This window comes from Pituophis catenifer, unplaced genomic scaffold (assembly GCF_029215685.1).
Source record: "Pituophis catenifer annectens isolate HBS135680 unplaced genomic scaffold, rPitCat1.0.hap2 SCAF_1, whole genome shotgun sequence".
Taxonomy (NCBI): domain Eukaryota; kingdom Metazoa; phylum Chordata; class Lepidosauria; order Squamata; family Colubridae; genus Pituophis; species Pituophis catenifer.
In genome coordinates, this window is record NW_027256881.1 from 234,851,112 (window position 1) to 234,872,458 (window position 21,347).

The following is a 21,347-nucleotide window of genomic DNA, read 5'->3' on the forward strand; positions in this document are numbered from 1 at the left end:
AAAGCTACTTTCCTATAAGGTTTGTGTTCTGTGTGATTGCTAGAACGATTTCTTCTTGAATTGTCTTCTGCTATCAATTTATTGGATAGACTTTCTATGGATAAATATCCTAGATTGATAGTGTCTAAATGTGACATAAAACTGTCCCATGATGAATCAAGTGAGTTGATAATAACACTTTTCATTGTTTGGTCTGAAATCACCTCCCCCCTCAAATGCAGCTCAGCTCTTATTTTGTTTAAAGATATTAAATGCTCACTTATGGAAACCCCTGGTTTCACTCTAGATGAAAAGAAATCCTTAGACATTCTTGTGGTGGTAGCCACACTATCGCTGTGAAACAAATTAAACATGCATTGAATAATTTCTGAAACAGTCAGATTAGGTTTGATGCTATGATACATTGCAGGAGACACACTAGATATTATTAAGAAAAATGCTTTATGGTGTAAACAATCTATTTTTAAAGTCCAAGGTCTTTTTGGGGGACTAGTGATAAAAAATAGTAAATTTTCCTTCATAAAGACAACCTGGAGCTGTTGATACCATTCTTGCAAATTAATGCCATCAACCCTTAGTTTTGGGAAGTCACTGGGTAAATTTCCGACATTATTTTGTCCATTACTTACGACCTGAGGTAGTCCGTGGTCTCGCAAGTGTAGAAAATTGCAAAACGGCATGGGGATGCTCGCAACGAGTCTGCGTGGTTCTCTCGCCAGTTCATGTCTTCCCGGACCGTCTGCGTAGTTTCGCGCATGCGCGTTGTCCATTTCTTCTTTGGAGTCGTCGTGGAAGGTTCTCTCCATTGCGGCTCGCTCGCTCTGCTCTGCTTCAGACGAGTCGGTCTCTGGTTCGACCTTGGGAGTTCTGACGACGGCGGCTGCTCTTCTTTTTCTTTTGGGGGCGTTGGCACTTGCTTCGGTCTGTGGTGTAGGGCGGAATCGACAAGGCTCTCTGGGTTCGGGCGTCGTCGCTTTCGAAGTCAGGATGGGAGCGGGCAGGTCTTGAGGTATCGGCTTGCTCGCTCGCTTCTTCGGTGGCTCTTTGGTAATTTTTAGTTTTGGCCCAAATGCAGCAAAAAGTGTTTTCATTGCTGATTTTATTTGGGATTTTGTTGAGTCATCTTCACTTTCTGATTCTGATTCTTCTGAGGAGTTCGAATCTTCTTTTTCATTTTCGTTGTCTGATAACGTTTTTCGCGCCAGAAATTTTGAATTGAGCATTTTGATTGGCTCTGCTTCGCTCACCTTGGAGGCCTGTTGAAACCAAGATGGCTGCCATTCAAAATTTCGCGCGGGATCACTGTTTTTCTTCTTCGTAATGACTTTCTCTGCAGTTATATCACTCACTATTTTTGGGTCTTTAGACTTCTCATTAGTGATATTTTTCTCTCTCGCTGCTCCGCTGTTCTTCAGCATTTCTTGGAGGTTCGCGATGAGGCTTTCATCATTCTTCTGGCTTTTTAATAGTTTTAATATCTCTGATCTGAGTTCGTTATTCTCTATTTCGATTTCCTCCTGGTCATCATTTTCGTCTATTATTTCTTCGTCTTCAGTGGTGTATTCTTCGGATTCTCTCGAAATTGCGTTTGTGTATTCGTTGATTATTTCTTGTTCTGTTTCCATTTCTTTGCTGTAGGCCCTGGTGTTGGGCCTATCTTTCTTAGACATTTTTTAAGTTTTTTATTGAGTCAATTAACCATCCTCTGCTACCAGCTTGTTGCAATATTTTCAGGATCAGACTCAATAAAATTAGTGAGAGTTAAAGGTTTAAATATACTTCCTTTTATTTACAATAGGCATTCTATATTCACTGAATATTCACAGATAGAAGCAAGGAAAAGGGTGTAGGTGGCTCCTTATATATACAATGGGTGGAGCTATAAGTGGGAGTGGTGAATTATGAATACATTAAGAAGTGAAGAATAAGTTAACCCCTGATACCCCATTCATATACTATTTACACATTAGAGAATAAGGCATTTACATCTGACACATTCCAAACACATACAAAGAGATATGTATATGGGAGGGCTCACTTCTTCAGAGAAGATGTAACCACTTTTATACCTTTAAAGCACCAGTTAGGTCCCCAACTCTGGCCCCTAATTTATGTTTGTGTATTCTTTGTTGCCCTGCAAAGGAATCTAAACTTCCAATTAGTCTTATCTTAAGCATTTCTTTGTTTACGTAATTGGCTACTTAGCCCCTGGCTCTGGAAGACCAGATCTTATCCAGATCAGGCATAAATTAGGACTGAGGTGTAATTTATCCCTTTGTTGATGGCTAGTTTCAACTGAGATACGTACCATGTTTTTAGATGGCACAGAAAGAGATTGATATGAGTTCAGGTCAAATAGCAGGGACATATGTTTGACAAATACCAGATACATTTCAGAGGCCTAATGACAATATGTTTGTAACAGGAGATACAAATAGAAAGGAATAATATATGTGATACAAATACAAAAGCACAATATATATGTTACAGGCCTAATGATTACAGAATAACAAGCTTTTACTAAATCTAGTATATCAGTATTTTATATTCTATCTTTATTATTGTTTCCCTACAGGGGCATATACTTTTACATGGTTTTCAGAGGCAGCAGAAGCCATGGAAGTGTATTCTTTGAACCTTCTTCAAGAACGAATGCCTTGTATGACCCACAGCACCTCAGATCAGCTGCAAGGGCCTGACAATAGAAAGAGAGCATCGCCTGAAGGTAAAGAGCTGCAGTGGTGCAGTGGTTAGAATGCAGTACTGCAAGCTACTTCTCCTAACTGCCAGCTGCCTGCAATTTGGCAGATTGAATCCCACCAGGCTCAAGGTTGACTCAGCCTTCCATCCTTCCGAGGTGGATAAAATGAGAACCCAGATTGTTGGGGGCAATAGGCTAACTCTGTAAACTGCTTAAAGAGGGCTGTAAAAAGCACTGGGAAGTGGTATATAAGTCTAAGTGCTATTGCTATTTCTAAAGGCATATGACAGATCCAGGAAAGTCCTGGGCCACTAAGGCCATTGTGCCATTCCCTAAGGCTTGTGAATTGTGGGGAATGATGCAAGGTGACCATTTTCACTGGCAGCAGTGATGCTAGGGTTGAGGTTCAGGCTCAGACTTCTACTTCTTGCCAGCAGCACTGCCACTGAGTGCTGCTGCTCAGGGCCGCCTAGATGGAGGAGAGAATAGAGAATTATTCCTCTTTTGTTTGTGGGGTGGTGACGCACCAGCAGATTTAAGTTAGGCACTTTCTAAATGTTTGACATACTCAGATCAAAAGGTTCGTCATCACTGTTTCCAAGAGTTCCATTTTAGAATGCTCATTTATTGAGAACTATCCTTGGTCCTTGTGATTCTTTTCAGACTTAATCTTGAATATATCCAAAGAGACAGTCCCTTAAATCTAAGGTTCAAATTTATTCCCAACCACTCAGTCTAATGAAGCCAGTAGTGGTGCCACTGATTCTAGGAGGAAAAATCCAGTAGGCTATTTCAGGTGATTTGGAGTGAATAAAAGAACATATTTTATTAAAGGCAAGAGATGAAAGCCCTGACTAATTAAAAATTTCTTGGAGTTCTGGTTCTCTGACAGAACTGACCCATATAAGGCAAAATCTTTAGCCTGCAACTTCCTGCCTAGTGCCCAAAATACTGTTTTCATATAACTCTTTTTCCGGTATTTGGGAAGGGTATAGGCATGTGTCATACACCCAGTGGCATCACTTAGGCACCAGGCAACCGGCTGGTTTTCCTCATCTAAGATACAAGCATTTGGGAAGTCCTCAATCAGGCTCCTGAGGTAGCGCAGGCTCCGATCATTGCTTGCAAAAGCCCAGGTGTCATTGACCAGAGCTGCATCAGATGGGCTGAGTGTCCCCAGGTGGAGGGGCTCACTTCTGAGCCTGAAAGGAAAGAGAAGACAATAGTGAAGGTTGGTGGAACAAAAAGAGAGCATCCCACCATACTGGGGGGGAAAAAATATTTGCTCACACCCAGCAAAACAAAAAGTCTAACTAGATATTTCAAGAGAAACCATAGTCTCAGAGTTATCCAGTATTTGAAATACACACGTCTCAGTTGTTCTGAAATATCAATAGACTTAACATTCTCTTGAAAGGGCAGCAATCTAGTTGGGATCCTTTTGTTGTTGTTGTTGTTGTTTAAATCATAGTATCTTTTATGTAATTGCTTTTGGAGAAACCAATGGAGCCGTTGTATTCAGTGAATTCTTCCAAGTCTAATCCTGGCTCCCTATTAAACATTGTCATTCCACATCTTCCAAGTTGGCAGAGAATGAAAAATGATCCACTATAACCACTGGGGCTGTATATGTAAACCTGTTTTTAACATTTTTAACTGGTTTTATTCTTTTTATTGTTTTAAAATGTTTTTTTTACATTTTTAATTGTAATATATTTTATAAACTCTAAGCCGTCTAAATTAATTGACTAAGATGGGCTGCCACAGAAATTTAACAAATAAATGAAATAAAACATACTCCTAGATTTCTACAGAGGATATGATTAGTTATCAAACTTTCAGAAGTCCTTAGTTTCATTATTGAATTCCAAATAATTGCATGGAATTGAACCCCAAAACAGTTCCCTCAGAAAGAGAGAACGATCACTCACTGGTTCTGACATAATGTGGCTGCATCTGGGTGCAGCACTGCCTGGTAGAAATAGGGCTCCATGTCGACACGTCTAACTTCTGCCATGACTTTCACAGCCTGATAGAGCCCATCTTGGAGACCTGCGTAGAATGGAAATATCACAGGAAACCAATCTGAATTTCAGAGTGAAACCTTATTTTGTTTCTGTGCCTAATATTCTGCAGTTGATGCCACGGAGAAATTCTCAGTCATGGGGAAATGGCGTTGATGGCTCGAATTATTTCTCTTCTTTGCCTAGAGGTATAGGGAATGAATGGCCACTGCTCTAGCACACCATGACAAATGGCACCCATCGGGAGGAACTGTGGATTGAATTATCTAGCATGAATATAAAATAACAGAGTGTAAGGATTTTTTAAGATATAGAACTTCTCCTGAGTTTAAAGGCCGAATGGCAGTCTTAGAGGTTCCTCTGATGATTTCATGTATCACTTCAGTTTTTTCCTTTGTTCTCCAATGACAAAAAAAAAAGACCAATAGCTTAGGGTTCAATTGTGGGATCCTTGGTGCTTTCTGAGCTTGGTACTTTTCTTGCAAAGGTTGCATTGTCCACTGATAATATTTCTTAGCTTGGTAATGAAATGTCTGCAAGAAAATCACCAAGCTCAGAGGTCACCAAAGACACCCTCCCCGCCAAAACAGACATCAATTCAAAGGTTGGATCTGTCATAAAGCAATGTGATTGATTCTTTGATTAGTACTTGAATGATTGTTCCATAGAAATAGAGTGCCTTTGTATTGATTTTTGCAAAAATAGTGATAAACTAATTAAAGAATTTGATTACTTTCTTAATGATTTAATCTGTTCGTGAACTATTAGTTGACAAGAATTATATACTGCACGATTCTGAATTTTATAGTGTTATATTTAATAATTTTATATTGTTATAATTTTATACTGTTAAGCACTATAAAGAACTTTGAACTTCTTCCTTTTGTGATTCTCCTGTTTTAAACATTAATTGCAAAGTTAATCTCAATTTATGGTTATTGTAAATGACAATACAGGGCTATTTCTTAATGCATATTTATTTTTGTATGTTTTTTGTGTGTGTATCTCTCTCTGTGTATTTATTTATTTATCAAATATATATAGCCAACTGCAAAGAGCACTCTGGACAGAGCTCAACTTCCATAAACACCCTATACAAATAAAAAAGAGAAAGAAAGAACAAACACTCGTCTTAAACTCAATAAAACTAAGCTAAGTTATACAGGGTTCCACAACTTAAGAGTTGGGGGAACAACCAGGTTTTTGGCACTTTCCAAAATCTCCTAAGGGTGGAAAAGAAATTGCCAGAGTCCGGGCCTTGCCTTGCAGCTGGAAGGCTTTGTCCCAGTCTATGGCATCTTTGTGTTCTAGGAGGGTTCTGCAGGCATCTTCCTCCCGATAGAAAGCAGCATGCAGGTTGGCATAATAATCCCTGTTGTCCTTCAGCACCTGCAGGAAGTGGCAGGGGGAATAGAACAGATGGCAGAGACCATGTGGAGGAGCTGATGAGGTCAGGCTCTCTTGGAAGAGGGATATAGAAAAAGGAGGCAAGGAGAACTGCTATAGCACCCCCGAGGGCCTCCTGAATGGCTTTTGGGCCCCAGATACAGATGTGTCTTGTGTTTTTCCCTCCCCTTTTTCGCCAGGGGGCTGTGGGAAAACCCCATCAACTTTCTGCTGTAATTTCCTACCTCCTTCCGTGGTCGGGTAAGAACAGCTTTAAATTCTGGCCAAGAGTCCACCACGACTTCGTGTTGAGCTGGGTTTCCACGGTTGATGTGTATCACTGCCCCACAGACCTTAAATTAAAAAGAGGGTCAGGAAGACCTAGTGGAAATAAAATTCTACTTTTCCTCTCTAATTAATCAAAAGGTTTGTGTGTGTGTGTGTGTGTGTGTGTGTGTGTGTGTGTGTGTGTGTGTTTATCTGGGTGAAGAAGTGAGCCATCTATGATTGGCTGATTCAGAACCACCCAAGGTCTTTTGAGGGCCAAATGCTACAATGGGTGCAATGTAAGAATTTGCTTGGTCGGTGAAAGGCCAGATGGCTTTGGGATTTTCTGTAGCAGAAGAAATCAGCAAAAGGAGGTCTCACATTCTTTTGCTCCATTCTACTACTGTGTCACCCTTTTCAAATTTTACGCTTCTTTTTTAGAATAGTATGGGCCAAGATACCCCTGTGTTTTGAATTTCATTTGCAAATGTGGCTAAAGGAAAAGTAGACTTGAATATGAAAAGACTGCATGAATGGCATCAGATTTAATTACTCATTTAGAAATTCAACAGGTGCAGTTTTCTCCAAATTCTCAGTAAATGGGGAAACATCAGCTCTTATATTTACACCGAGAGAAGAGGAGCACTAAACAGGTAATTACCAGCACTGTTTCGGGGAGCCCCTTTCGCAACACACTCTCCAGCAGCTGCAGCTTGGAAGAGCAGGTCAGGATCAGCATGGCTGGCCAGGTCAAGAGTGCCCCCCGCAGGTCCCACAAAGGCGTCTTTTGGAGAGCAAACCTGAAGGGGGCAAAAGAGGTAGAATTTCATCAATTCTTTATGAATCACCTTCCCTGGCTGCCGGAGACCAAGTGGAGATGAAATGGTCTCTGTCAGTGATGCAAATTCTGAACTCTCAAAAAAAGTCTTCCTGATCAACCTTAGATCGAATGGATCCTGAGTCATAGTGTTGCAGGAAACTCTTTTTACCGATTCAGGAGACAAGACCACGAAGGTTGGAGAACACAGGTTTATTTGCGCAAAGGTTCAGAGCATTAGCATGGCAGATTCTGAACCCCGGGCTGCTCCCAGGGTTTGTCTTTTATACAGTTTGCAACCCTAGCTTCTCTGAGGCGTTACACTTTGTCACACTTATCTGGATACAGCAGTTCAAAACAGGTTACATCAAAAAGGAGAAATTATCTTGCTATACTTTCTATTTAGGGTATTATCTTACACCATCTGTTACTTAAGGTGCCCAATCCTTTACCAGATATTCTGTTACAAAATAAAGTAGTACATAGGTCATCGTTACATTTAGCAAGTTCCTTGTTCCTTCCTAAAGCTTGCAACATATATGCAACATAACTTCTAATAAAACTTAATGCATCCCTGAATACATTTATTAATATTTTAAGGTATTTTTCCATACTGCCTCATTCCCCCCTTTGAAACTTCACCTAAATCATATGATTACTGTGGAGTTTCATATATCAGGGTGTTGTCTTCCATTGTGCTTAGCTTTCTCATACTCCCATAAGGCCATAGCCTGGGCTGTGGCTCTCTTTTCCACAAAAATAGAGGTATCTTGGAGCCCACCACATTCTGTATGTTATGGATCCCCCCTTTGCGTACTTGAAGGGGCGTCTGGGTTCCTATATTCCCTATTCATTACCTCTGGGTAATTTACAGGGCAATTACTGGGCAATTGACTATCAAGTGCAGCTTGACACCAATCCCTAATGTCATCTTCATTAGGGGTTACTCCCTCATTCCCCCCTACTCCTGAGTCTCCGTCCTCTCCTACAAGGCCTACAATACATATAGCTACACAGATTCTGTTAAGTTGTTCTGTTGTGGGATCGCAGTTTCCAAGGTAAGTTCCTTTCGTCGCCTGTGCGTTGGGTGTTAGCCTCCGGAGTAACACTTGCAGGGGTTTTCTTCACTTCTCCTATTCATAGAGGGACAGCTCCCAGAGTGTCACCAGAAAGGGAGAGGTTCCCTCTTGTCCTTTGAAGAGTTAGTTTCAGTGGTTGAGCCGAGTTGCCTCTGACTTTCCACTGGGTAGGGGCAGCCACTTTAACTCGGGACCGATGGATCCATGATTTGATTTCAACAACCTGTTTGGTTGTAGCAGGCCCTGTAATATTGTCCTTCCTTTGTTGTGGAAAATAGGGTGGCTTCAGCTTCTTAATGGCCCATTGATAAAGGTGGGGCTGAAACTCTGCCTGAGTTTCTGCTTATTTTCTTTTAGGGGAATTTCCCTGCTCTTTTAATATTTTTTTGAGTTTCTTTTCCTTTTTCTAGGAGAGGAGTGAATCATATCTTCCAACAGTGGTAAGGCTGGTCAGTCAGGCTTGGGAAGGTCTGATCCACTCTGGTTGCTGTGATGACCTTTTTTGTGACTGGATCCAAACCCAATTCTCTGGCTCATCAGTATTGCAGTTAAGTGAACTTAAAATGTTTCCTCATAAACTTGGGCTTTTTCTTAAAAGCACAGAGAGGGAAAGAAAGGTTGAACTCTATTCTTCATCCTGTCTAGATGGCCAGACCAGACTGGGAGAAGTAATTTTCCTTCCTCTCAGTGGTTTCAACTCTTTTCTAACAATTTAAAATTCATATCTCTAGAGATCAGGCATTTAACAATTGCAGTTACCTTGTACACAAGGTACACAAAGACTTAGACATACACACTTGTCATGCTAGGTGCACATCAACAAATAATTTTTAACAGAAATCACATCAAATTAATCAATTCAAATTAACTGAGTCTTCCCATTTGGACATTTTTATTTTTATTACCTGATAAACCCCAGGTGGGAAGAACAATAAACAATTTTCTTCTCTATTCCTAGTTCTTTCAGAGTTCTCTGGCTCTTTTAAGAATGGTAAATTATCAGAATCTTTATAACACTGCAGTATTTATTTTATCTACTCTGGGGTCCTCCTACCACACATAACAGCATAAACTAACCATATCTTCTTTGGTCAGCCCCAATGTCTGAATCATCTTACTGTGTGGTGGGGCTTCCCATCTTCTAAATATTTTTCTCTAAAGGACTAGTCGGGACTTTTTACAGTTTGGGATTCTTCCTAATCATTTTAGTGAACTTCTCACTTTTACTCAAAGTTACATCCATTGTTCTATCTCCTCAAGCACTGGATTGTCTCTGCCCTAGGGATGTTCTGTCTAGCTCTTTCTAGCTTGGATCTCCCAGCCGATGCTGGCCTATTTTTAAAGATCCAAACTCTTCTCCATCTATTTTAGATCTCCCAGCAGGCGCTGGCCTATTTTTAAAGATCCAAAATGTATAGAGACTTTTGTTCACACATCATTTGCACCTTGCCAGGGCTCTCATGAGCAAGTTTGAACTCCACTTTTTCTTTTAAGGACCTTTATTTAGCCAAATTGGTTTTCCTGTGTCATCCCTACTAAAATCTTTCTTGGTCCTTGTTGGTATGCACTCAGGCCATCCAGCGTAGGTGCATATTATAACTAGCATTGCTCTAAATGGACCTGATCGTGACATATCTGTAAAGTCAATCATCAGGGAATCAAATGGATAATTTCCTCTAGGTTGATATCCTTGAGGCGGTTGGGGTCCAGATCTCGCATATCGCACAGACATTTGCGGCGATACTGTATACTTTGTTGATGTAGACTTCCCTGAGGAGGACATTGACCAATGCAGTCTTTCCCAGGTGTAGTTGCTTGTGGACCTGTTGCACTGCATCCCATGCCATGTGCCCCGGGACAAAAACGCGTTGGTCAGGAAGGATCCACCACCCATCTTCCTGCCTCGCTTCAAGTTCTATTGCTTGTTTCACTTCTTCTTGGGAGTACTTGGGTCTAATCTGTTCTTGGGGGACCCACAAGGTTAGGCAGGTTGCCTTTATGGTTAATGGCTTCTGCGCTGCCCATCGAGCTTCCTGGTCTGCCTTATTATTGCCTTGTTGGGTGTCGGAAATTCCCTTCTGATGCCCTTTACAGTGCATGATGGCTACTTTTCAGGGAGCCCAAACACTGTCCAACAGATGTAATATCTGAGGCCTATACTTAATGTCCTTTCCCCCTGCCATTATAAGGCCTCTCTCCTTATATAAGGCTCCATGTACCTGCACAGTCAGAAAGGCATATTTTGAATCTGTATCAATATTTACACATTTGCCTTTAGCGAGTTCCAGAGCTCGGGTCAATGCATGTAATTCTGCCAGCTGAGCACTGGTGCCTGGGGGGAGGGGCTCAGCTTCCCATACTTCTTCCAGAGTCACTACAGCATATCCAGCTTTCCGTATTCCATCTTGTACAAAACTAGTGCTGTCTGTGTACAATGTGAAGTCGGGGTGGGAGAGTGGAACATCAGTCACGTCTGGGCAGCTGGCATATGTTTCCTCAATAGTCTGAATACATATATCGTGTGTGGCTTGCAGGTCTGGTTCAGGCAACAATATGGCTGGATTTAATGTGGTTGATTATATTAACTTGATCATCGGGTTGTATGTGATCAGACTTTGGTATTTTAACATGCGCGGATTGGTCAGCCACAAAGAAAAATGTCCTTTTGTTTCTAAGACAGCTTTGAGGGCATGGGGTGTGTGAATATCCAATTCCTGGCCGAAAGTCAATTTACTAGCTTCCTGTGTTAACAATGCCATGCCCGCGAGGGCTTTTAGACAGGCAGGCCAGCCTCTTGCTACATTGTCCAGCTGCTTAGAGAGATAAGCAACAGGGTGATGCCATGTCCCCAGTTTCTGAGTAAGGACCCCCACTGCTACGTTCTGCTTCGTATCTACAAACAGCTGAAACGGCTTCTCTAAGTCAGGCAGTCCTAGACTGGGAGCTTGCATTAAAGCATTTTTTAGGGCTTTGAAACTTTTCTCTTCCTCTTTTTCCCCTTGCAGAGGTTCTTTATCACTTCCTCTCGTCGCCTCATAGAGAGGCTTAGCAGTTAGGCTGAAGTTAGGAATCCAGATACGACAGAAGCCCGTGGCCCCTAGAAATCCCCTCAAGTCTTTCCGGTTCGTCGGTGCAGGGAGCTGACAAATGGCCTTCTTTCACTCGTGACCCAGAGTTCTCTTCCCGTGTTCACCATCATATCCTAAATATCTCACTTTCGTTAAGACCAATTGTGCCTTTTGTCTGGATGCCTTGTAACCAAGCTGTTGTAGGAGATGGACCAATTCGTTAGTATTATGCCAACAATCGCCTTCCGTCTGGCCTGTGACTAATAAATCATCCACATACTGCAACATGACATCTGGGCAGGGGATTTCCAGGGCCATCAAATCTTTTCCCAGTGCAGCCCCAAAAAGAGTTGGGGAGTTCTTGAATCCTTGGGGTACCTGTGTCCAAGCATACTGTTGTTTTCTTCCTGTCACTGGATTTTCCCATTCAATTGCAAATAAGTGCTGACCCTTCTCATGTATCGGTATTACAAATTAAGGGTTCCGGTTTGCTTCCTGCCGACGAAAGACGGTCCCGTTTTTGGACCGCCAGCCCCGCTGCCTGTTAGAGCCGCTTCGATCCAGAGAAGCGGCTCGGAAGTTCCCAAATCCAAAGGATTTGTGGAAGAGAGTGGGCGAGAAGCAGGTTGAGCCCCTGTGAGCCCCCAGACAGCTGTTTCTGGGGAGGAAACAGGCGCGGCTCCCTTTCAGCTCGCCGAGACTCCGGACAGCGTGGGATGAGTCTGCCCAGCGCAGAGCAAGGCGGCAGGAGCAACCTCTCTATTTAAACAAAGTAAACTCAAATAACCAGGGGGAGATAACAACTTGAACCTCGAAACCTCGAAACCTCGAAAATGCAAGTATTACTACCCCTATGATTCAAAGTAGAAGCGTGAGCGAGAGAAAGTTGCTTGAAAATGGCGCCCGGAAAAGCTAGTCTACGTGGCAGAATGGCTTCTAAGCAGACCAAACAGGAAGGGAAGGCGGCAGGGGGGGGGATCTCCCACACGTAAACCTGAACAGCAGCCTCCCAGCCAGCAGAGCCAGAAAAAAGAGTTTGATTTTGAAAGTTTAAAGGATTTTATTACTCAGGCTCTGGATGAGAAATTTGAAAAATCACAACAGGAAATTAAGCAGGAAATTAAAGAAATTAAAGAGGTGGTGCAAGAGAAATATGATAAGGTGACTAAAAAATTAATGACAGTGGTGTCTGGATTGTCAGAAGCAATTATTAAAATGGATGCTAAGGTGGAAGAATTTAAATCAGAAATGAATGTTAAAATGAAGGAAACTGATTATAAAATTTTTGATGCTGATAATAAAATGCAGAGATTTGAAAATGAAATTACAATGATGCAGTTCAGGTCCATGGAATTCGCTATAAGGCTGAGAGGCATAAAAGAGAACGATAGACAAGACCTGAGACAGATTTGTGCTGATGCTCTAGCTGTGTTGTTAAAGATTAGCCCTGAAGAGATTTTTTACAAAATGGATAAAATTTACAGAGCGAATTCGTGGGTGGCCAGACAAAGACAATTGCCTAGAGATGTGGTGATATATTTCACAGACAGAAGAATGAGAAACGATATTTTGCAAAAGTCTTTTCTCTCTGCTGTGCAAGTGGAGGGAACTCAGATTGGAGTTTATAAAGAGCTACCACCTAAGATGTTAAAAGATAGAAAAGATTTTGGATTTTTAGTGAATGAATTAAAAAAACAACAAATCCCATTTCGGTGGGATGCTCCAACTGGCATAATCCTGAGGTATAATGGAGAAAGATATCGATTAAACACTGTTGAGAAGGCAGAACAATTTTATTCTAATGTTTTTAAAGAGAGTTCACCATCCCCACGTACATCTACTGTGTTGGAGATAAAGGAGAGTGATAAGGAGAAGCAACTTCAGCAAGAGATGGAAGAGCAGTTTAAGCAGGGGGAACCAGAGGCAGCAGAAATGCAGGGAGCTACAGGAGGTTTTCTGGATGAGCCCCTGCTAGACCTTCCTTCGAAAATTGTGATTGAACCACCTAAGACTACAAGAGAAGTGGCTTTGGACCTAGCCTGGATGTGTGAAGCTAAAGATCAGCGTGTAACTCGAGCAATTTCTAAGCAATTTAAAGAAAAGCAACAACAGGAAAGGCCCAAGCCACAACAATACAAGAAGGGAGTCAAGAGTAATATACAAGAATGTGAAGCCATGGGGGGAGCAAAGCTGAAGACTACCGATTCGGAAGATATTCGGCAATTCTGCTCGTCGCTTCAAAAAAGTCTACATGACGATTAAGTTTTTATCTTGGAATGTGAACGGACTAAATTCACCACAGAAAAGGAAGAAATTATTTACATACTTGAGACAATTTAATAATGCTATAATTTGTTTACAAGAAACTCATGTTAGAACACAAGATCAAAAATATTTGATAAACTCAAAATTAGGAACACATTTTATAGCCTCAAATTTGGAAAAAAAGAATGGCGTGGTTATTTATATAAATAAAAGACTGTCAGCTAAAATTATAGAAGCAGATGAAGGTGGTAGGTTTATAGCAATTGAACTGCATACAGTAAGTGGTTTAATTCTAGTGATCGGAATTTATGCTCCTAATCAACAACAGGATAATTTTTACAAAACTTTGTATTCTAAAATACTGCAATGGGACTATAGATCTATTTTAATCATGGGAGATTGGAATGGAGTAATTGACTCTAAAATAGATAAAAAGAGTTCGGCGAAGTCAAGGATTAGACTACCACAGACTTTTTTTGATATGAAAGAAGATTTGGAATTAAAAGATATCTGGAGAATACATAACCCCAAAGAATTGGACTTTACTTTTTTTTCAGATAGACACAGATCCTTTTCTAGGATTGATTTTATTTTACTATCAGCTGATTTACTTGTAAAAACAAAAAGAACAAAGATTTTTCCAAGGACTTTAACCGACCATAGCCCAGTATGGATAGAAATTGAGATGGGAAAGACTGAGAGAAGATCATGGAGATTAAATGAAAATTTGTTTAGATATAAAAATAAATATAACAGAACTTAAAAAGCAGATGAAAGAATTTTTTGAAATGAATTTGAATAAGGGTACCCCGATCGAAATTGTGTGGGATGCGAGTAAAGCGTATATGAGAGGGGTACTCATTCATATGAACTCTAAACACAAATTGAATCGACAAAAGAAAAGATCTGAAATGGAAGCAGAAATAAAGAATAAAGAACAGTTACTTATAAAAAACCCAACAGATGAAAGAATACGTGGAGCTATAAAACTTCTGAAAGATCAATTTCAAATGCTCATGGCGGAACAAACAGCAACAAATTTACAATTTGCGAAACACAACACATTTTGTAATGCTAACAAACCGGGCAGATGGTTGGCTTATACACTAAGGAAGAAGCAGAGTACACGGATTATTGATAGTATTGATATTGGAGGGAAGGAAATTTCTCAACAAAAATTAATTAAATAAGTTTTTGTAGATTATTACACTAAATTATATGCCAAAGATGACACACAGAATGGACTTATAGAAAAATATCTAGAAAATAAAAGAGTTACAAAAATTACCAATCAACAAAAGGAGAGAATGAATTATCCTATAACAGCCGAGGAGATTATTGCCGCAATTAAACAATTGAAAACAGCTAAAGCTCCTGGGACAGATGGTTTAACTGCGGTGTACTATAAAACTTTACAAGCAGAAATGATTGAGCATCTTAAAGATTTATTTTGTAGTAGGGGGGGTAAAATACCCCCATCATGGAAAACAGCTTATATTTCATTGATACCGAAAGAGCAAATAGGTCCTAAAAAACCTGAGAATTTTAGACCAATATCTCTTCTGAATAATGACTATAAAATATTTGCAAAAGTACTAGCCAACAGGCTGATGCCAGTAATTCAAAAGGTGATTCATGATGATCAAGCGGGATTTATCGAGGGTAGATACATGAAGGATAATGTAAGGCAAGTAATAGACTTATTGGAATATCTTGAGAGGAATAAACAGATACCTGCAGTGCTGGTCTTTTTGGATGCGGAAAAGGCCTTTGACAGAGTGGATTGGAATTTTCTATTAAAGACTTTAAAAAAGATGGACTTTGGGGATCAATTTATACAGGCAGTTTCAGCAATTTATCAAGAACAAAAGGCACAGATTATTATTAATGGAAGTTTGACAACAGATTTTAATATTGAAAAAGGAACAAGACAAGGTTGTCCGTTATCCCCATTGTTATTTATTTTAACATTAGAAGTCTTGTTGAATACAATACGGGACTCGAGTACCTTGAAAGGAATAGTGATAAGGCAAGAGGATTACAGAATAAGGGCATTTGCAGATGATCTGGTTGTTACCCTAACACAGCCGATGGAATCAATAATCCAGATGAAAGACATTATAAAAGATTATGGTACAGTATCAGGATTTAGATTGAACCAGAAAAAAACTAGGATATTGATGGAGTAGGGGGAGGCTTGGCTCAGAGGCTGGGTTAGGACTGAACGAGTGGCCCCAGTATCCACAAGGAAGGGGATAGGTTTGCCTCCTATTGTTAAACTGACCACAGGTTCCGGGAGGCGGGCTGAATCCGGTCGGTCTCAGTCCCATTCCTCCACTTCTGCCAGGCCTATGAGGGGGCTTTTGAAAGTCCTTCTCTTCGTCCTCTCCCTCCCTGGCTTCTCCCTAGGCCACCTCTGTAATTCTTCACAAACCTGCCTCTTCTTCCTTCTTGTCCTTCCTCCTTATCCTTTTCCGGGCACTCACCCTTCCAGTGCCCTTCTTTCTTACATATGGCGCACTGGTTATGTCCTAAACCCATTCCATACCCTTTACCTCTGCCACCTCCCCTTCCTCTTGGTACCCCCATCATAACGACGGCCAGCAATTCAGCTTTCTTCAGCATTTTCTGCTCCTGCTTCCTCTCCTCCACCTTGTCCCTATTTACAAAGGTTTTTCAAGCCACTTCCATCAGTTCACTCATAGGCTTTCCCATGGCTCCCTCCAGTCTTTGTAACTTTTTACGTATATCTGGGACACTTTGTGATATAAAGGTCATGGCAAGCATTTGAGCATTTTCAGGCGCTGTTGGATCAATAGGAGTATACATTTGGTATGCCTCCAGCAACCGAGTATAAAAAGCTTCCAGACTCTCAGTGGCTTCTTGCATCACCAGGGAAGGCTTAGACATGTTAACAGCTGGTTTTCCTGCTGCACGGACTGCCCGCATCACCAATGTTGATAGTCCTGAATTGCCCATAGTTGGCCATATGGACTCTACAAGGGATCCTTTGTAGGGAGGCATTCCTCGACATATGCTTCAAGAGTGTGACCTTGCGGTAGATCGGGCTTCACTATCTTTGATACTGCAATCCTAATCTATTCCCTTTTGGGGTGGCATGGTGCATGAGACTAGGAACCTACATTGTTCAATTTTGCACTTCTGGATCCAAAGTGGGGTCTTTGGAGTAAGCCTAGCCACACATCAATATAGGGTGCTTGGTCTGGGTGTCCTAATGTGGGGTGGAACACTAACTGGAGTACCTTTAAAGCTATAGAGGGGTCTAATGTTCCCTTACCAGACAGTCCATGTTAAAGTCTGGCCAGTCCACCTCACAGAAGACCCGCAACCTCTGCTTGCTCCACTTAATACCATAGTCCTCAGTCATATAGGCGGTATTAAAATGCTTCAACATACACTCTAATGGAGTGAGGGGCACACTTCCACCCCCTCCCATTATCCTCCCAGGGCACCAGACAAGACAAATGAGGGAAAGGGTATGAGAGGAAGGTAAGGGGTCCGTTCCTCTTGGGATGACATGAAGGACTTGGTTTCACACTTTCACGTCCGACCCAGGGAGCCGGATGAGCACGGTCTCCGATGGGAACTGCAAACGCCACTCACTTTCTACTGGCCCAGGATGCTGGACACTCACAGTCACCTGTGGGAATCGCAATAGCCTTTTACACCACACACTTTCAACACTCCTCCCACCTTTTTCCAAAGAGAGGGTGATCAATCCTCTCCTCCGTCCCTGTTTACAGGGAGGGATTATTCCACACCCAATACTTGCCTGCAGGCGTATCCTACGTCCTCCGGCCAGCTGGAGAATTTCCTGGTCTCCTTTCCCTTTACAGGTGGTTCTTGGAGGTGCCTTGCATCACTGGGAAGTCCCTTGGATCGAAGTGTCCGATGGTGCCTGGGATGTTTCCTCTAACTCAACAAGGCCCCCAGCAGAGGGGCAACCCTCCAGAGAGTCCCAAGACTTGTTGCCTCCTGGCTGGTTCACCAGAAAATGGTGCAGGAAACTCTTGTTACTGATTCAGGAGACAAGACCACGAAGGTTGGAGAACACAGGCTTATTTGCGCAAAGGTTCAGAGCATTAGCATGGCAGATTCTGAACCCCGGGCTGCTCCCAGGGTTTGTCTTTTATACAGTTTGCAACCCTAGCTTCTCTGAGGCGTTACACTTTGTCACACTTATCTGGATACAGCAGTTCAAAACAGGATACATCAAAAAGGAGAAATTATCTTGCTATACTTTCTATTTAGGGTATTATCTTACACCATCTGTTACTTTCGGTGCCCAATCCTATACCAGATATTCTGTTACAAAATAAAGTAGTACATAGGTCATTAAGCTCATCGTTACATTTAGCAAGTTCCTTGTTCCTTCCTAAAGCTTGCAACATAACTTCTAATAAAACTTAATGCATCCCTGAATACATTTATTAATATTTTAAGGTATTTTTCCATACTGCCTCAATAGAATTGTGTCAGCTGGAAAGGACTCTGCCCAATCTTCAATCAGAGTATGTGAGAGCCTTGGAGATATTTATAGCTTAGCTCCCTTAATCATTCCTCATAGGAAATGGTTTCAGAGCCCTCCCCAGCCTAGGAGCTCTCTTTTGAACCTGATTCTCCCTCCTCCTTTTCAAAAGCAAGGCCCAGAATCTGTCATGGAACTTCAGTGAAGAATATAATGAGACAATTTCCCTCCTCTGGATTGGGCACATTGGTCCCTTTTTAGGCAGCCCAATCCTGTATTGGCTTTTTTTTTTTTTTTGGAGAGTGCTGCATCTCAATCTTTGCTCAAATCTAGCAAGTTTTCTCTTTGGACTCCTAGATGCTTCTCACCAGCTCTGCTGTCATGCTAGGCTTCCATAATCCTCTCCCAATTTATTTCATTTTTTCCTGCCAGAGATAGGACCTTACATTTGTCACTGATGGTAACCATCTTGTTAGATTTGGCAAGGTTAGATGAGAAAGAGTGAGGATGGGATGAGATGAGATGGGATGGAATGAAAGGGAGGGAGGGAGGGGGGAGTGGAGAGGGAGAGAAAGAGACGGACAGACAGGATATTAAGGAAATACAAATTAATATGAGGTAAGAAAAAAAGAAGGAAAAAAAGAAAGGGAAAATGCAAGAAAGGGAAAAATAAAAGAAAGTAGTAAAGAAAAAAGACACAAACAAGTAGCTTCCAATTAATGCCGTTTCTCTAATTAATGTGGTCAATTTGGCTATCTCAGAAATTCCATCAGCTTCACCATCCATTCCTCCATTGTGGATAAAGTTGAAACTTTTCACCTTTGTGCAAATAATAGTCTTAATGCAGTCATATGTAAAAACAAAGCTCCATAATTTTTTTGGTAGCTCCATTTCCATCAATTTCAAAAGAAAAGCCTCTGGTTTCAATTGTAGATGAATTTTTAAAATCTTCTGTATTATTATATGTAATTGAGTCCATTTTTTTTTTTTTGGCTTTTTTACATGATAAATGTCTCTTGTTGTTTACATTTCCAGTGTATGTTTAGCCAATTTTTCTAGTGACATATACCAAAAAATATAAAATGATACATCATTAAGACTATATAAATCATAAATTTCAATACTTTCAACCCATATTCTCCCAGTGATCCATATGTATATTATAACCAACATTTTTAACCCATTTTATTGTACATTCATTCACTTATTTTTCTTCTGTTTCCTACATTAAAAGTTCATACATTTTATCAATAACTTGACTGGCATCATTTGTACATTTTTCCTTTGCCATTCAAATTTAAGTATGTCTTTCTGCCATTATTTAATTGGTACATCAGATGTCAGAAGTGATATTTTCTGAAATAAAAAATAACATTCCAAGCAAGACGTGCTGAAATCTGAACCAGCAATCTCTTCATTAGGGGTGTGTGCCTATTTTGCAAAAACTGTGAGAAAGCTCCCATCAACTTTGGCTGTGTTTAGGTGAGAAAAGGAAAGTACCCTTTCGTGAACAAAGGAGGAAAGGGAAGACGTTGGAATCAGAGCTTTTGAACAGAAGTGTGCTTGTCTTTTGCTGATCTGCATGTTGTACTGCAGCCTTGGTCTGATGTATCTTTTTTTTTCTATGTTGAAAGTATATAGAGAATAGGTTAGATGACCTTGACAGATATCAGATATTTGGGAGACTGGAATTTCTATGCACAAACAAAGCATGTTTGTCGGTTTTTTGTCATTTTGTATGTGTTGCATTTTTCCCTTTTCCCTTCAAAGTTAGTCGGGCATAAAATCTAAGAGCTTTTGTTGAACTATTGGCTGATCTAAGGACTTGTCTAGGTATCTGCAGGCACTGCTACCTTCATCTAAGAGACAAGTGGTTGTGTGTGTGTGTTTGGGGGGGGGAAATAGTGCTAACACATACATTTGTCCTACCAGCCACTTTTGGAAGAATTTGGGAATGAATAAATATTAGAATTATGTGTAAGTGAAATGAATAATTAAATTAGAATTTGATGTTGCTTCCCTGCAATAATAATCAATGTTTACTCACCACTAATTCAACTTTTTTAAAAACACTCAGAAAGGCAGGCGAAACTTTTCAGTTTAAATGCCCATGTTCAAATAATGATTTTTTAAAAAAACAAATGCAGTAGATTCACAAAATGAGATCATAGCGATTCTAGGAAGAGTATTTTTTTTTTTTTTACTAAAGTGACTTGAAAAAATATTTCAATGGTCATTTTTCAATAAAGCAAAATTGTTATACCATTTTTGGGTTTTTTTGCCTTCATAATATTTTGTATCTGATCTCCCAGAATTCAAGAATTCCTTTAGGTTTATTCAACCTGAGTAACGTTTAAAATGATGGGCAAATTTATGCAAAATTCCAAACAATTGGTTGAATTTGATTCAACTTACTTTCACCAGCTTGTAGATACCGTAATTGCATCCTGCACCATGAGATGAGGCATGATAATAAAATCTTTACAGTATTTAACATGACACAATGTCCTAGTAGAATTGTAGATTTCGGTCAACACTGATAGTTGTGTTTTCAGAAGACGGTAGGAATACTAATTGCTTTAGAATTAAATTTTCCAACCTTTCCACCTTTGCAGACTGGCCAGGTGGGGGGGGGAGGGAAGAAGGGATGATTCTGTGAAAGCAGTGGGCAAGTGTGTGTGGAGGGGTGCAGTTCCATTTGAGTGAGCGGCACTGAAGGTATGCCTGCCACTCGCACAAATGGGGGGCGCACACATGCATTCACCTGCTGCACGCAAAAATGGAAATGTATGTGCACTTGGCCACCATTTCAATGGCCCAGTTCCAAAGAGTTCAAGGCCCTGTAGTGGGCCATGGCTCAGGAGTTGAGGACCCCTGCTTTAGAAAGTCACTGGCTTATTTTATTTTCTGTCTTTGAAACAGGCAGAAGTGAAGATGTATTGTAGAATGGGAAGCACAAAACAATGGTGGGTTGGAGGAGTTCTCTCACCTATAAAAGAGATTCATGTCCAAGGTGCTGGATCCTGATATGGTGTAAAATGTATGCTAAGACGAAGCTGTGGAAAAAGTATCGTTTAAAGAGTGATGCCAAATATATTACACACAGTTTTGGGTGACATGTATTCACAAACACTTGACTACTATTCTTGAATTCACACCATTCTTGTGTAGACACCACATGAGAATGTGGTGAGCTCTTGCAAGGCCTCCAAAAATAGAATGAGAACAGAGTGCACTTTCGTATTATTTTC

At 40.8% G+C, this 21,347-nt stretch overlaps 1 protein-coding gene across 2 annotated transcripts; it reads right to left on the minus strand.

The window, feature by feature from the left end:
• Positions 1-1,855: 1,855 nt before the first annotated feature.
• On the minus strand, positions 1,856-17,761 carry LOC139327326 (glycine N-acyltransferase-like protein 3). 2 transcript variants are annotated; one of them, XM_070957136.1, is made up of 6 exons: positions 17,401-17,761; positions 7,040-7,178; positions 6,357-6,464; positions 5,988-6,114; positions 4,633-4,753; positions 1,856-3,903 (listed from the first exon to the last, which is right to left on the minus strand). In XM_070957136.1, the coding sequence occupies exons 2-6, from the start codon at positions 7,115-7,117 to the stop codon at positions 3,489-3,491; spliced, it is 849 nt and encodes a 282-aa protein (XP_070813237.1). In that variant the 5' UTR covers positions 7,118-7,178; positions 17,401-17,761; the 3' UTR covers positions 1,856-3,488. The 2 variants fall into 2 exon arrangements, with proteins under 2 accessions (XP_070813237.1, XP_070813228.1); XM_070957127.1 differs by lacking the exon at positions 17,401-17,761 and adding an exon at positions 7,318-7,436.
• Positions 17,762-21,347: the final 3,586 nt, after the last annotated feature.